At 36.3% G+C, this 14,581-nt stretch overlaps 1 protein-coding gene across 3 annotated transcripts; it reads left to right on the top strand.

Annotated features, from left to right (window-relative positions):
• The first annotated feature begins 5,563 nt into the window (after nucleotides 1-5,563).
• On the top strand, nucleotides 5,564-14,210 carry LOC122074671 (phosphatidylinositol transfer protein PDR16). Of its 3 annotated transcripts, XM_042639605.1 has the most exons (7): nucleotides 5,564-5,818; nucleotides 6,152-6,217; nucleotides 7,685-7,782; nucleotides 8,147-8,323; nucleotides 11,912-12,010; nucleotides 12,124-12,369; nucleotides 13,677-14,210. In XM_042639605.1, the coding sequence occupies exons 3-7, from the start codon at nucleotides 7,720-7,722 to the stop codon at nucleotides 13,977-13,979; spliced, it is 888 nt and encodes a 295-aa protein (XP_042495539.1). In that variant the 5' UTR covers nucleotides 5,564-5,818; nucleotides 6,152-6,217; nucleotides 7,685-7,719; the 3' UTR covers nucleotides 13,980-14,210. The 3 variants fall into 3 exon arrangements, with proteins under 3 accessions (XP_042495539.1, XP_042495538.1, XP_042495540.1); XM_042639604.1 differs by lacking the exon at nucleotides 6,152-6,217 and having other exon boundaries at nucleotides 5,566-5,818; XM_042639606.1 differs by lacking the exons at nucleotides 5,564-5,818; nucleotides 6,152-6,217; nucleotides 7,685-7,782 and adding an exon at nucleotides 10,048-10,320 and having other exon boundaries at nucleotides 8,187-8,323.
• The last annotated feature ends 371 nt before the right edge of the window (nucleotides 14,211-14,581 follow it).

The following is a 14,581-nucleotide window of genomic DNA, read 5'->3' as shown; positions in this document are numbered from 1 at the left end:
TGAACCCCATTTGTGGACCTCAGGATCAGGCGGTAAGCCTCATGCCTGGTTCAAGAAAACTTTGTCCATGAATTTATGTGCTTTTTTTTTTTGTTTTTTTACTTGCATTCCAAACATAGCCTTAGGTGTACATATAGCATGATGAAGTTTCGAGCTCGTTATGTGGAGTTCCAAAGCTCACAATGGACATATGCCCATAATTAAGCAAAAAGGTCCTCAATTCTCATGCACTAGGTTATTGACTGATTATTTTGGAAGGTTTTTTAACCTAAACCCACAGTGGCACACAATTTTTGTGAACCATTGAACCTCTCGAAGAAATTCATTCTAGAGGGCCACTTTAATTAATTGAGACTTTTTTGCTTTCTAGTCATATGGCGAGCTAATCCCGCATCGATTTGAAAGAGATTTTGATGTGAGTTGATATGATCTTGAGTTCCCTCACCTTAAAAGCGATTTATGAGGTTGAATTCTTTCAAATCCATATCACATGTATATGATCTAGGGTTATATTAACCTTCTTCATGAGCCATTATAAGCCAATCTGGTTTTTTCCTTTTCACTTCCCTATAATGAGGTGGGCGGTCTTTTCAATTCCTGATACCGTGTGACTAGTTTATATTGGTATGTGAGCGACCTGTCCTGTGTCACAGTACTCGTGAAGTTAGCAAAGCCCTAACAATGTTAGTATTGGGCTGGACTAAAGCTAGCATCTAGTTTCATGGGCTGGATAGGAGTTGAGCTTCATATATAATGCTTGTTTTGGTCCAACCCAATCCAGCCCATATAAACCTATTCGAATGTGTGGTATCTATGCTTTACCCATAAACCAAAATACTAACCTAAAATTGGAACCAAGGCAGTGGCAGACTTGAAATCCATCCTTTTGTTTTTTCCCTCTTATTTTCTTTTTTGTTTTGAATGGATCCGGTTCTTCTCTAATTCTTAATTGTCCAATTCTTATTTAATTCTCTATGTGCACATGATACTTGTACATTTTTAAAATCAACAATTGTAGAAGTTTGAGGTATCTGAGAGATTAAAATGGATTTGAATTTTAAAAAACTTTCACAATCGTTAAATTTTGAAAATATACACATCACACACAAGGAGAGAAGTGGACAAGAATTAAAGGACCAGGAATTGGAGACGAGCCAGATTCTGAATGGGTCGATATGTCAAATGATGGCACAAGGGCTAAGCATTGCTTTTTTTTTTTTTTTTGAGAGAGAGAAGTTAATTCTTAACTGAATGTTCATATTTCTTGAATGTGATCATTATCCCCAAATGCTTGCCATGTAGCAATAACAAGGTAGAGGATCGGGTCCTTTGTGGTGCACTACACCACGTAGCGTAGATCCAAGGTCTGGAGCAATCAGATACGAAGCCCAAGGTGCTCCCAATCTTTAGATCTACATTGCACAGTGTAGCATGCTCCAGAGGATCCGCACGCATAGAAGTATAGCTGCTAGACTTTTTTTTTTTTTCTCTTTTTTGTTAAATACTTGACTAAATTCTTGATTGATGGTTCATAGGTTCTTGAAAGGTGATTAGGAACCCCACCCGGGGAATGAGGTATCGGTATCAGAATCGCAGTATAGGCCAGAAACGTATTAGTATTGGATTAAGGGTAAAATTGTGAAAAAAAATCTATCTTTTGAAAAGTGGGGGTTAAATCAATTATCTGAGCCAATATGCATCGGTCTGAATCTGTATCATTATTGGCAGAGATCTATATCCATCAAATTCCTAAGAACTAAATCCCAAGAGTTTCACTAAAGGAGTTGATGACATTATGGTTGAATTAGATTGTAAGGACATCATAGATCTCCTATGCCTTGAAAACCCTTCTCTTCAGCTAGGAGTCACTAGCATTGTTGTCGATATCAAACATTTGGCATCTTATTATAGATCATGCTCATTCCATTTCATTTTCAAGGAGATTAACAATGTGGCTGACTCCTTGGAAGGTTGTGGCCTTATCGTGTAAGACATCGTGGCTATTATCCACTCCTTGATTCTCTACAACAACAACAACAACAACAACAACAACAACAATAACAATCATAACCTTATTCCAACTAAATGGGGTCTGCTTACATGGATTCGATATGAAAATAAGGAAAAAAATAAGCACAAAAAAAATTAAAATGAGCTTAATAGAGATAAGAGAAGACAGTAAAACAGTAGACAAAAACGCATGCAAATTTTATTTTGTCATTAAATGAAAAGAAATTTAATTGCAAAATGTTACAAATTCTAATCCAAAACACTTATAAAAGGGGGGGAAAAATTACTTATTACACTAAAGACAAACAGAAGAGGATGAATATTTGCATCATACAGGAAATACTTGGCCACCCTCATTGAGAATGTAGATGTCCCTCATGGTGTGAAGTGGATGGTGCAAATTAACCTCTAATGGAACAATCCCGTGACCTTTTCTACTTGCATTCGCTTATTGGATCATGTTGGGACACTTCAAAATTGTGCTCAATCAATAGAGAAATAAGACTTTAAACAACTGTTTAAAATAAAAGAGGAAGTAATGATCATATGGAATTCTTCCCCAAACATCCAAGAAATCCTTCATACATAGATTAAACAGGAGAGATACCCCTTAAACATCCCCATCGTCAAGGGAAACATATGTACATTGAACATGGAATAAATAGCGGAAGTGTTTCTAGCAAAATTCGACCATAAGAAGTTTATGAAATGCCCCATCATATGCATGGGTTTAAAAATTAGATCAGATCGGTCGAGATTGCTCGGATTGATCCTTGATACTGATTCAACCCGTACTGATCTACTGAAAAAAAAAAATTAAATTTGTTTGATCTTGATTGATACTAATTCAATCTTCATCAGTATTGATTGAGACATATCTCGAGTTTTAAAACTTTGATAATATAAGGTATAATTTATTGAAATTTAAGAATTATTTTATTTCCTTTGCAATTAAATGGAGCCTAAAAATAATTAAATATAAGATAGAAAGTGTTGAATATCGACTCTTGACTCTTGACTCTTGACTCTTGAGATGACGTGAGTGTCAACTTTTTGTTTTTTGTTTTTCTCTCTTTTAATATAGGATGGGAAATATCGACTCTTGATTCTGAAATTTGGAGACAATGAGAGAGTCAAATTTTGTTCCCTTTCTTTTAATTATGTAATTAGGGTATGAATGTATGACCCTAAAGAAATGGACACTAAACTTAATTTAATTTATGTGGTCCAAAGACTTAGCTCTAGAGATTTTTTAAAGATACTTAAGTCTAAAGTCAAGACCATAGTTTAATAGAAGTTTGATAGATGGTAGTTTTTTATACTGTTATATTTTACTGGTATTTTTTATAATCAAATAGGAGAATTTCGATAACTAAGATATCATAATTTTATTATTTTACACTTTTAAGATAAACATCTTTTTTCATCAATGAGGATAAATCTTAAGGACCAAATTTTCCCAAGGTCATGGATGCGGGTGGTGTGGATGGATCAATGCATGCACGGGTATCATGAGGGTGTTTTTGTGAAAGGTTCTAAGACTCTGTAGGTTTTTTGTTTTTTTTGATAAATATTCTACATGTGTTTGTGAATCCAAGGATGGAGTTGGCGAACTTCACCATTATGGAGGGAAACTTTATCTAAATCTTAATATCCTATCACTTCATATTAATATTGAATTAATTTCAATTTTTCTGTAAATATTTTTTTATTTCTGCATTGAATATATTAAATAAGTTTTAAGAATAATAAAAAAAATATTAAAAGAATATTACAACTTCTTAATTCAGACAATAACTTGCACCCTTAAAATTACACGAATCTTGATTAATGGCATGATTCATGTGATGAATTATAACTTGACAAATTATATTGAATTTTTTTTTTTTTGGTAAATGAAAGTTTATTCATGAATATGTGAAGAACTCATATCTGATGGACCACATTATGCCTAGATCCATGGATTAGAAATTAATTAAATTGCTGGACAAGTCAAAGACAAGGTCCTTCTTGCTAAGATATCGGTTAAGCCATTTAGCACTATAAGAACAAGATGTTATGTGCATTCCAAAATTGATTGAATGAGCAGTGGCTTGAACTTGATTTGTGTGAGTCACCCGAGTTGAGTAAATTTTTTTGAAAATTTAATCACCTAATCAATGAGAATATTGACTCAAAGAATATCAATCAAGAGAGGTATGGTGATCATTTTTGCATCCAAAGCGAAGGGGCGGGGAGGGGAGTGACAGGTAGAATGTAATGACACAGCTCACTAATGTCATCCTCTCTCTTTTCTCTTACTTTCCGTTCAAAGCTGTAAGCATTGATTTATTGACATAGCAACACCACCAACGGACAAAGAGAAATGATACAGCGAATAGATATGGGGAGTGGTGGGCTTTGCTTTCAAAAATGTTTCATTAGACTTATAGTGGGTTGGATGGGCTTCATAGACCGTGTCAAATACTCTTGGTTGAGTGGAGTTGGGTGAAGACTTAGCCTGGTCTAGACTTTGGCTCCACCTACTGACCGACATAATATTCTGTTTTTTCAAACCATGTATTCCAACTTGCGTTTATAATGGCCAGGATACATTGATGATGTCGATTTTTTATTTTTTTTTTAGGGTAGAAATTGATGATCCAATATACTATAAAAGTGATGAAACGGGACTCGTTTTGATGTAAGTTAGCGCCCACTATGTCTATCTCTCTCTTCTCCCTTTTGCAATGATTATTTATCCCTCCTATATGGTATTTTACCCCACCTTCATTGGTTACACCTATGTCATTCAAACAATCTCTTTCTCAAAACGTTTATATATGTAGATTAGACTAAAGTCAAATTTTTTTTCTCTTAGTCAAATTTAAGAAAGAAGGGTAGGGTATCCTAAATACTGTAAATTACACTCTCCTCCTTTATAGTTTGTCGTAATATCATTTTCCCCCCATATACTTTCATAAATACCACTCCCCTTTCTTGTGATTTGAAGATTCTATCAATTGTACTCTTTTCGTTAGATAGTGTTGTTAAGTGATGACCTCATCCTTAATACATTACGTTTCCTATCGAAATTACCCTCCCCATACGAAATAACATTTTGAGCACTAAAAGTGGTTTTTGACAAAGAACGAAGGATTGAAGCTCAACTGTTCTTCCTTTGCTCAACACCACCGTAGCATTTCAGGGGTAAAATAATAAAAAATTAATACTTTTTTTAAAAAGATCTAGACAAACCTGACCAATACGTTTCGATCCAAATTGATATCAGATACCAATATCAATATCAATACCGAAACGATCCTCTAAATCCATGGTGGGAACGGACATTTTTTTACAAGTTGAGAACTTAGCGTTTGTTAATGTGCATGGAAACCTAGAAGATTGTGAATCAAATGGAAAGTGGATTATTCTATTTCGCTTGACTACAAGCCGTGGTAGCAAGAAAGTTCCTAAACAGCTAGCTTTCCGCAACTCCCAAAAAAAAGGTGCCCAACCCAACAAAAGAAGGCAACTTCCAACTTCCACTTTATAGGCACTGTTACGGGGACCGCACATCTCTATTTTTCTCTCTCTATCTTGTTCGATCGCAGTCGTTGCGAGTTCATGAGATGAGGGAGAAGACTAATCTAATGTCCCTGAAATGTGAATGTTAACGTAAAGTCAGCAAAGTCTGTTTCTTCATTATTGTTATAAAACAAGAACCCACTTTCTTTTCTGCCCTAAACCATTGGAATTTAAAGCCTCAGCACTGAGAAACTGAGGCCTCACCACCATTCCGAAACTCTTCTGCTAATCTGCTCCCCAGGTATGTCCAGAGTCTCTGTGTATGTGTTGTGTGGAGGGGGGAAAATAAATTAGTTTTCAAGTTTTGACTCTTCATTTACTTGCTAACTCTTAGCTTTTTTTTTTCTTCCCCTTGTAATTCCTGTGAATAGCGGAAGAAATTTTCTAGATTTCTTTTCTGGTTCAATGTTTGATGATTATCATTAGATTCGTGTTATTCTATAATTCATGTCCAGATCTTAATTTGTAAGCTAGTTTTGATTTTACCTTTAAGATCTTATTTCCCTTTTTTTTTTTTGTTTATTATTTTAAATCTTGTCTGTTTGACTCTATTTGATTACCTGTTATACTCCAGTTGACTCATCGATTACTTGTTCTTCTATAATGGACTCCCTATTGATTTCCCGCTGAGATGTTCTCGGTGAGCTTTCCCTAACTCTCTAGCAGTAAAATCGAAGTTTCGAATCACAATTTCTGGGCTACGCTAATGAAGCGAGTTTTGCCAGATCGTGAATTGCAAATTGTTTAATGATACACCTTGTTTGTTGGTGTCAAATGCAAAGTAAATAAAATGTCTGTTAAGTTTTGATCAGAAAGGAGAAGCCAGTGAGAGAAACTGAACATGCCCTGTTGTAGGTGGAGGGGTCCTTTGTAGTGAATTTTTTATTTGGTGTGTTAAGAAATCTTCTATCTGACCCACTTTAGGTAAAATTTTCTTATCATCCGTTGTACTAGGGGAGATAAGGATCTCTTATTTCCAACTGACTTCCCTATGCATCTATTTGACCACACTCCCATATTTTACATTGGGGGATGAAGGGAGTTTAAACGGCAAATTGTAAATTCCTATGACTAAACTTTGAAGGTATTATCCATTAATTTAGTGAATGGGATAGTTTCTGTGACTTGGTAGACCAAGGCATAGAGTTGGGATACTTGCCTACAAAGATGAGTCCAGATTTAACACAAATCGCATTCAGGGCAACCTGCTGGTGGACTTGATGCAGATAAGTCACTTAATAGACTTATTTTATTAAAAATAAGCATTGGGTTGGGTTATGTATGTGTTAGACCTTTGATCCCGGGTCTTTTTTGTAATAGGCCACTTTAATGGGCCTAAAATATTGGTAGAAAGTAGGAAAAAACGAGATTTAATTCATTAGTTTAGTTAGAGTCCTGTCAATTCAATCAGGGCTCTTTTTGGTGGTTTGATCTTGAGATATTTGCAAAATACCGATTCTGCTCTTCCCTTCTCAAGATCTGAAAAAGTTACTGTTTTGTGTACAAATAGTTACTGTTTTGCTTCCGTTTGTTGATTCAAGTTAACTATTGAAATCAGAGATTGTTTGCACTATATTACCCTAATTTCTGAACCCTAATCTTGGGATGAAAATTGCTGTTTTGCCCCTCACGGTTATTATTTAGTTTCTCCTTCAAAGTTGCTTCTTATTTCACTCTTAGTCTTCATTATTTGCATCTGGACCATCCTTTGAGTATAGATATTTTGTCAACTGGCTACTATTTTGATTCTTTCAAATATAATACTACATTAGGACTTTTATGTGATGACAAATATAATCTGTGTGAAATGTATTCGTTTATTCAGGAGATAAAACATATGGAGAGTAAGTACTTTACACCATACCATATTGTTTTCTTCTGAACTATCAGATCAGGGATTTAGGTTTTCTAGTTTGACAGCAAAAACATTAAACTTATAAAGCATACAGGCTGTAGAAAATCATTCAGCTCATCAATTTGGATTAATAGGTGCTTTTAGGCCTGTATATATATGTTTATTTTGTCTCAGTTTCATTCTTACAAATTGCTTGTTTCTCTCTCATGATCACAAATATTTAATGATCTTATATGATATCCACTATCACAGGTCAGACAATATTGCAGATTGAGAAAGTAGTCACCATGTTTCGGTGGAGGACTTCTCATAATTCTGAGGAGAATGATTCTGTGCAGAAGGATGAGAAGGTAATCAGAACTTCAGATATACAAGATAAGATCACAGAACTCTTCAATTGTTTGCCTATTACATGATTACGTGGCATGACTTAAGTCCTCATTGGTTCGGGCATTCTTTCATATCCTTATACTATAAATGAATATGAGACTGGCCATCAATTGGCTGCAAAATATGTCCCACATGATAATGAAACACTGCATGTATCCCACCTCTGTAGTTTTTGGCGCATGGTGGCTGATGCAATGTGTGATCAGTTGAACTTTTCAGAGCCTTGTTTTGTTCTGTATATAGACAAAACTGTCACAATTTTCTTAAAATAGAAAACCAAGACTCCTGCATATAAATGCTACCTGATCCTGATTCTTCTGACAGGTCAATGAACTAAGGACTGCTATCGGACCACTATCAGGGTGTATTTTACAGTACTGTACTGATGCATGCCTAAGGAGATATTTGGAGGCTCGAAATTGGAATATTGACAAGTCAAAGAAAATGTTGGAAGAAACTCTTAAGTGGAGGTCATCCTATAAGCCTGAGGAGATCCGCTGGGTAAAGAAGATTGGCCCTTACCTCAATATTTTAAAAAATATTTAAAGTTAACTATTTGTTTGATCCTTGAGAGTTTTTCCACCCTTTTGTACACTCCTTATTGTTTAAAATCTGTTCCTAGTCTATAACATGACTCCTTAGCATTGTCTTCACGGAAGTTGGACCACATCAGACAGCCGGGTCCAAGTGATCTGAGGCACATCCCTTTTTAATAACATTACTTCATACAGATGAACATGAAATGTCCTGTTTTTACAAAAGATTAGGAATTTAATTTGATTAATTATCTTCTACAATGTTCAATGGTTTCATGTGGCACAAAGGCTTTACAAGCATTGTATAAACGCATTTATAGGGAGAATTGGAAGAACTCTTATTGGATGCGTTGCAAGTAGCTTGTCCAGGGGTTGTAAGGTGCATTACCTCCAGTAACGTATCTTTTTCCTTGCCGACCACCTACCCCAATTGTCTTAAAAAAAATTCTATTCTTTAAAAGGAAACAAAATAAAGCTTCTCAATTTAACAATAAGAATATAAGAACAGCTCTACTGCAGTTAAAAATTTGAAGCCACAGATGTGTAACAATGAAATCTAGGTATAATTGTCTATTTGTTACGTGTAGATCAGATGCTTATGCCATAATACAAGGACTCTCTGTACAATTTTTTTTCTCTGAAGTTTGTCAGTACTTTGTCGAGGTGCCTACATTTATTTCAAATGATGCCAGAGAACATCAAGCCCCCCCTCCCCCAACAACAAAAAAAGTAACAATCAATTCGGGGGAGTCGATGTGTGGAGCTACTTCTGAAAAATCGAAACTTTCTTGTTTAGGGCGATTTTGTACTATTTGATAAGACTGATCTTGTGATTTTAAGTTGGATTAAGAAAGTATTGACCAATTCATGGAGAGGGTGTTAGTCTGTGACGAGATTTCTACTGGGGAAGTAATTAATTGAGTAGGAACTTTGTTGCTTAAGTCAGTAATTTTCATTGATTGGGAAAAGGGGTTAAGCTATTATTGGACTTGCTAAATTGTAATTAGAGTCTTATTAAATTTTATTTTAATTAGTATTTAAGTAAATATACTTAGGGTTGTAGTAGGAGAAGGCTTTGGGTCTATCTGAACTGTTCAGACTTTGGGATTAATCTCTTATTTTGGACATATGCAATTAATCATTAAAATGAGTTGAGGTTACAACATACTATTGCCCATGACTAGGTTGATCACTCGTTATACTGCTGCTGCTTTTACTATATATTTTTGCATATATATATATTCTCTACGTGTGGGGGTGGGAGGGTTGGGGAAGGGGGAATATATATTGCTTTCTATTTGAATGGACCTTTTTTAACTCATAGTTTACATAGCATATGTTAGCACTCCATTTTGCTAAGGTCTCTATGTTGTTTTGCAATCACTTTCACATATTGTGGAATGTAGGAAATAATTAGGTGCATTGGTTGTAGTGTTTCAGCACCTGTATGATTGTCATGTGTGGAGATACAACCACTTATGTAGTTATTCGCCCTCTATCTCCATGGTGGAAAAAGCATAGTTGCTCAATAAATGAGCATGTATGGTGATGTGGCCATTTAGGTGCAAGGAATCAAGGATTTCCTTTGGCTGATTTGAGTTAGTTTTAGCTAGGATTGGCTGATCATACCGTTTTAGTTTGGGATCAGTCAGAAAGTTCTGATCCCTCTATCCTTGATGTGGTTTGCAGGAGTATATCTAGCAAGGGGGGAAATTACTATTGTATCTAGAGTAGCTCTTTCGTCAAGTGCACGATCGTGACAGGACTCAAGGAAGAAGCCCTGACTAACTCCGTGCCAGCGGCCGGGTAAGATGTGCGGGGGTGTATGTGCAATTGTTCTTTGGAATGACAGGTGTAAAGGGCATGCAGGCGATGAATCGGGTTGAAAGTGAAATTCATCAAAAACTAGAGGAATGCTTTCGAAACCAGATCCTATAGATCCACTCAGACAAAATGTTCAAGGTAGATGGTTCTGTTTAATCTGATGAGAGAGTTTCCATACTGCTTCTACCTCGATTAAACTACTTAATCACCACAGCCTCTTGAAGCTGTGGAGTGTATCTTGCGCGAGATGCCAGAAGAGTTGGAAATCACAATCGTTAAGAGTTACCATTAGGGGCCTTAAGATGCATTGATCATACAGAGAGCTATACCTGGAGACACTGCTCATCTCTGTTGGCCCAAGTTTCCCCGTGGAACAACCTTTGAAATTATGTCAAACTGTCCCTAAGAATTGGAGCACAAGCTATTCTCCCAATGGAATTTTAGAATACCCCTATCGAACTGGCCGGTGAGCAATTGTGAGGACAATCTTGGCAGTCATGGAAAAGTTTGAAATGAATCTTTTCACATATTGACCGGATGCATTCCACTAAAACACAGAAGAGTGATTCTTCTGGCTGGGTAATAGTTTATCCAATTGTAATGCTATTTACAGCTTTCATCACTAAGTATCACTGGCTGTTGGGTTCAGTTGGAAATCTCCATGTCCAGTTTGATTGGAAGGAGTTGTTTCTTTCTATCGCTCTATCTGGGCCTAAGCTCCTTCTTCTTATGATAGATGAACTACTTTCTATTGGATAAACTTGTCCTTTCTGGTATCCCTTACCTTCAAGTTCCTTTGAATTCATTCTAGTAGTCACTGGACTTCTGAAGACTGGAATGTAATAATTAATAAATGGGCTAGCCTTAAAAATTAATGAGGTTTAATCCTACCTCATATGTTTCCTTTACTTTCAATCACAAGATCCCAAAAATCAGCTGATCTTGGACAGAGAGATAGTTCTCTACTGCTGGTGTATATGTGTTTTACCTGCGAATCTGCAATGCAACTTTTCTATTTACTCACTGCTAGGGTTTGTATTATCTCAAAGCACTTGGTCTCTAAGATTTATGATTTTATGCTTCATAGTATAAGTGCATGTTGTCGGTGAACTGAAAATGCAGCCAAGAGCTGCCTCTGACTAATTTGAGAGGTTATGCTTTACTGATGAACCTACTTGGGACGTACGGCAACGACAGTGGGCAGGCAGGGTCTTCCCTGTCTCTAAACATTATTAGCTTGGAGAAGCCTTTTGCAGATCTTTTATCATGATCGATAAGTGAGCATATGAAATGCATGGTGTTATCCATCTTTCCCTTTTAGATCCTGAAGTGTCCCTGTACCCAAAAAAAAAAAAATCTAAGAACACCTAGCAGGCCTGGCCATAGGCTTTGAGCCTAGATCAATTTTGAGCGCCCCTTTTTCTCCCTAAGGTCCTCATATCCTGTAGATTCTTTTGCCATAAGGATGGCCAAGTTCATCTCCCCTATTTGTTTTTTTTTTTTTCTTGCAGAGCTCATAAAATGGGACTCATTAAATGGTAGGGCCCACTCCTTTCCAGGTGTCTTCATGTGCATCTTTATGTCAGAAAAGCATCCTACCTCTTGTAGTATTTGATGCCCCCTCTCCCAGTGGTATTTGATATTTTGCTAGATATGTTCTGTTTGTAATTCCCTTTGAATTCAATTAATGAAATATTGCACTTATCCTGAATAAGAAATTCATTTTCAGCATGAAGTTGCAATTGAGGGTGAGACCGGCAAAGTATACAGAGCAAATTTTCATGATCGGTTTGGGAGGACTGTTCTTATATTGAGACCCGGAATGCAGGTGGTTCTCTTGTAATTTGATTATCGTTTATGAAGCATGAATGCCATTCTGTTAGATTTTGAAATCAGCCCCTTTGGTATGATCTGTTCTAACCTTTTCTTCCTTTGGGGCAGAACACACAATCACATGACAACCAGATGAGGCATCTAGTGTACTTGCTGGAGAATGCTATCCTTAATCTTCCTGATGATCAAGAACAGACGTCGTGGTTAATAGACTTCACTGGCTGGTCATTGAACAACAGTGTGCCCATAAAAACTGCCCGAGAGACTATCAATATTCTACAGAATCACTATCCTGAGAGACTTGGGATGGCATTTCTCTACAATCCCCCGAGAATTTTTGAAGCATTTTGGAAGGTAAGAACTCAACTTATCCGAGTGAGACTCTTGTTTCTTTGGTGAATGTGAACGGAATCAACGAAAACACTTATAGATATACTTAAGTTTCTTTTAAACTGAATATTAAGGATCCATTTGGTTAGAAGTGAAGTAGAATAAAAATTATAACAAAATGGAAGATTTTTAGTCACTTCAATGAAAAAATGTCTAACTAAAAAATATTCCGATTATGGTAACTTAATTTCACTTCACTTTCAACCAAAACATCATTGAAAATATCTTTTTCTTCCCATCTTCTTCTCTATGTTGTGGGCCTTACATGTTTCCTATCACTTTACATCAATCCAAACCAAACACCCCAATTAAGAGTTTCTTTTACATTGTTACTTTATTTCTCTTTACTACTGAAAATTTTATCGTACTTCACTTCACATGTAACCTTATGGGGCCAAACTTCATGCTAGATTGTCACATGGGATGAATTTTTTTCATGCATGTGGTCTTCCTAAAAATAGAACTTGTTTCCATTCTTATCAACATTAAAATGAAATGGCTTCTTTTCATACAACCTGAAATGAATTTGTTTTTACCTTCTATTGAGAAGCAGGACACAAGATTAGTCCAAGCATCACTTGCTCTCTCTCTCTCTCTCTCTCTCTCTCTCTCTCTCTCTCACACACACACACACACACACAATAATTAACACTCAAGGCCAACAATGAATCTGTCTGTATTCTAGTGATGGGCTGTAGAATGATTGACTTAGGCTGTATTTGGTATTCATTGATAATGCATTCCAAGAAATCACACCAACTGCACCCATAATTTCAAAAAGTCCACTGTACGATTCCAAACACTTTCAAAGTGTAATTGTATAGTTCATTATTCTCTTTAACAATGGTTTAGAGTTGAAATTTTCAAGGAGTGGGGTGTGCGGCACAAAATGTGAGGTTGTAAAGATGAGATGACAAATATACGGTAAATAAATAGTTGCTCCAGAGGTTTATGAGTGTGTGGAAGTAAGGTTGTGTCTAATGCTTTATCGGCTTAGAATGCATACCAAATGCAGCCTTAATGTCTTTATACTGCAGTGTATTTATAATCCTGTTGTATGTTGGACTCCCAACTCCTTAAATTTAGCCATGAAGATCTCCATTTTGAATTATGCTTTTTAATTGAGGTTGGAGTTTGGACAGACGAAAATTACAGAAGCCATGTTTCCATTTTTCCAAATTTCTTCCTCTTCCATGTGCTTATGAGGTGTCATAATTTCTGGAGGCTGTTCCAATGCAATGATTTAACTTGCTTGGCTTCTGTCCATGCAGGTTGTAAAGTACTTCCTGGATCAAAAAACATTTGAGAAGGTGAAATTTGTCTACCCCAAGAACAAAGAGAGTGTGGAACTCATGAAATCATATTTTGATGTGGATGATCTTCCAACAGAACTTGGGGGGAAAGTCGAATTGCAATACAACCATGAGGAATTCTCAAGATTGATGGCCCAAGATGATTTAAAAACTGCTACCAAGTGGGGATTAGACAATAAACTTCACCACAGCGACAATGGGTTTTTGGGAGCAGCAGACGTGGCTCCAGAGCCTGCACCTCTTGCCCCGCCAGCCAGCTGAGGCAGCTCATCCCAACCTTGGAGCACAGTTATGACATAATGTATGAAGTTACAGTATTTTCTATGTACTAGCCACTTTTTTAAAGGCTTGGGCGGAGTCCCGATAATCCTGAGTTAATTGCTACACAAATCATGTAACAATCTTAACCATCTTACTAACAGAAGCTGGGACATAATGTTCTAATTCCAGGTCATAAACAATTTTATTGTTGGGGGCCAGCATTCCTTCAAAGATCTGCCCATTTTATTTGTTAGCCCTTAATCATTTAGATCACTACTTGAACATAACAAAGTTAATTTCTTCACTTGAAAAAGTCTCATATCCCCTCTCATCCTAACCCTCCCATTGATTGAGCCGTTAACTCTAGAAAAGCCGGCAGTGTACCTGACCTCCCATTTAATACCCTTAAAAGAAGATTTAACATCTAGCTCATTCTTTGAAGTTAAAATTGTAAATCTTATAATTAAGAATTCAAAGAAGAGTACATGGTTAAATGAACAGACTGGGAAGACATCATTAATCATAAGGTAGAAAAGGGTTTTTTCCAGGCCAAATCTTGATGATTTAAAAATTGTTTTTTTTTTTCCAAGAATGCAAGAATT

The sequence above is a fragment of the Macadamia integrifolia genome, chromosome 3 (genome assembly GCF_013358625.1).
Source record: "Macadamia integrifolia cultivar HAES 741 chromosome 3, SCU_Mint_v3, whole genome shotgun sequence".
Lineage (NCBI taxonomy): Eukaryota > Viridiplantae > Streptophyta > Magnoliopsida > Proteales > Proteaceae > Macadamia > Macadamia integrifolia.
Note: the sequence above shows the minus strand (reverse complement) of the source record. Positions and strands in the feature narration are given on the sequence as shown.

Coding starts and splice junctions, on each gene's coding strand:
- LOC122074671 (XM_042639605.1), top strand. CDS start 7,720: ATGTTTCGGTGGAGGACTTCTCATAATTCTGAGGAGAATGATTCTGTG. Junction 7,783..8,146: donor CTGTGCAGAAGGATGAGAAG/GTAATCAGAACT, acceptor TTCTTCTGACAG/GTCAATGAACTAAGGACTGC. Junction 8,324..11,911: donor AGCCTGAGGAGATCCGCTGG/GTAAAGAAGATT, acceptor ATTCATTTTCAG/CATGAAGTTGCAATTGAGGG.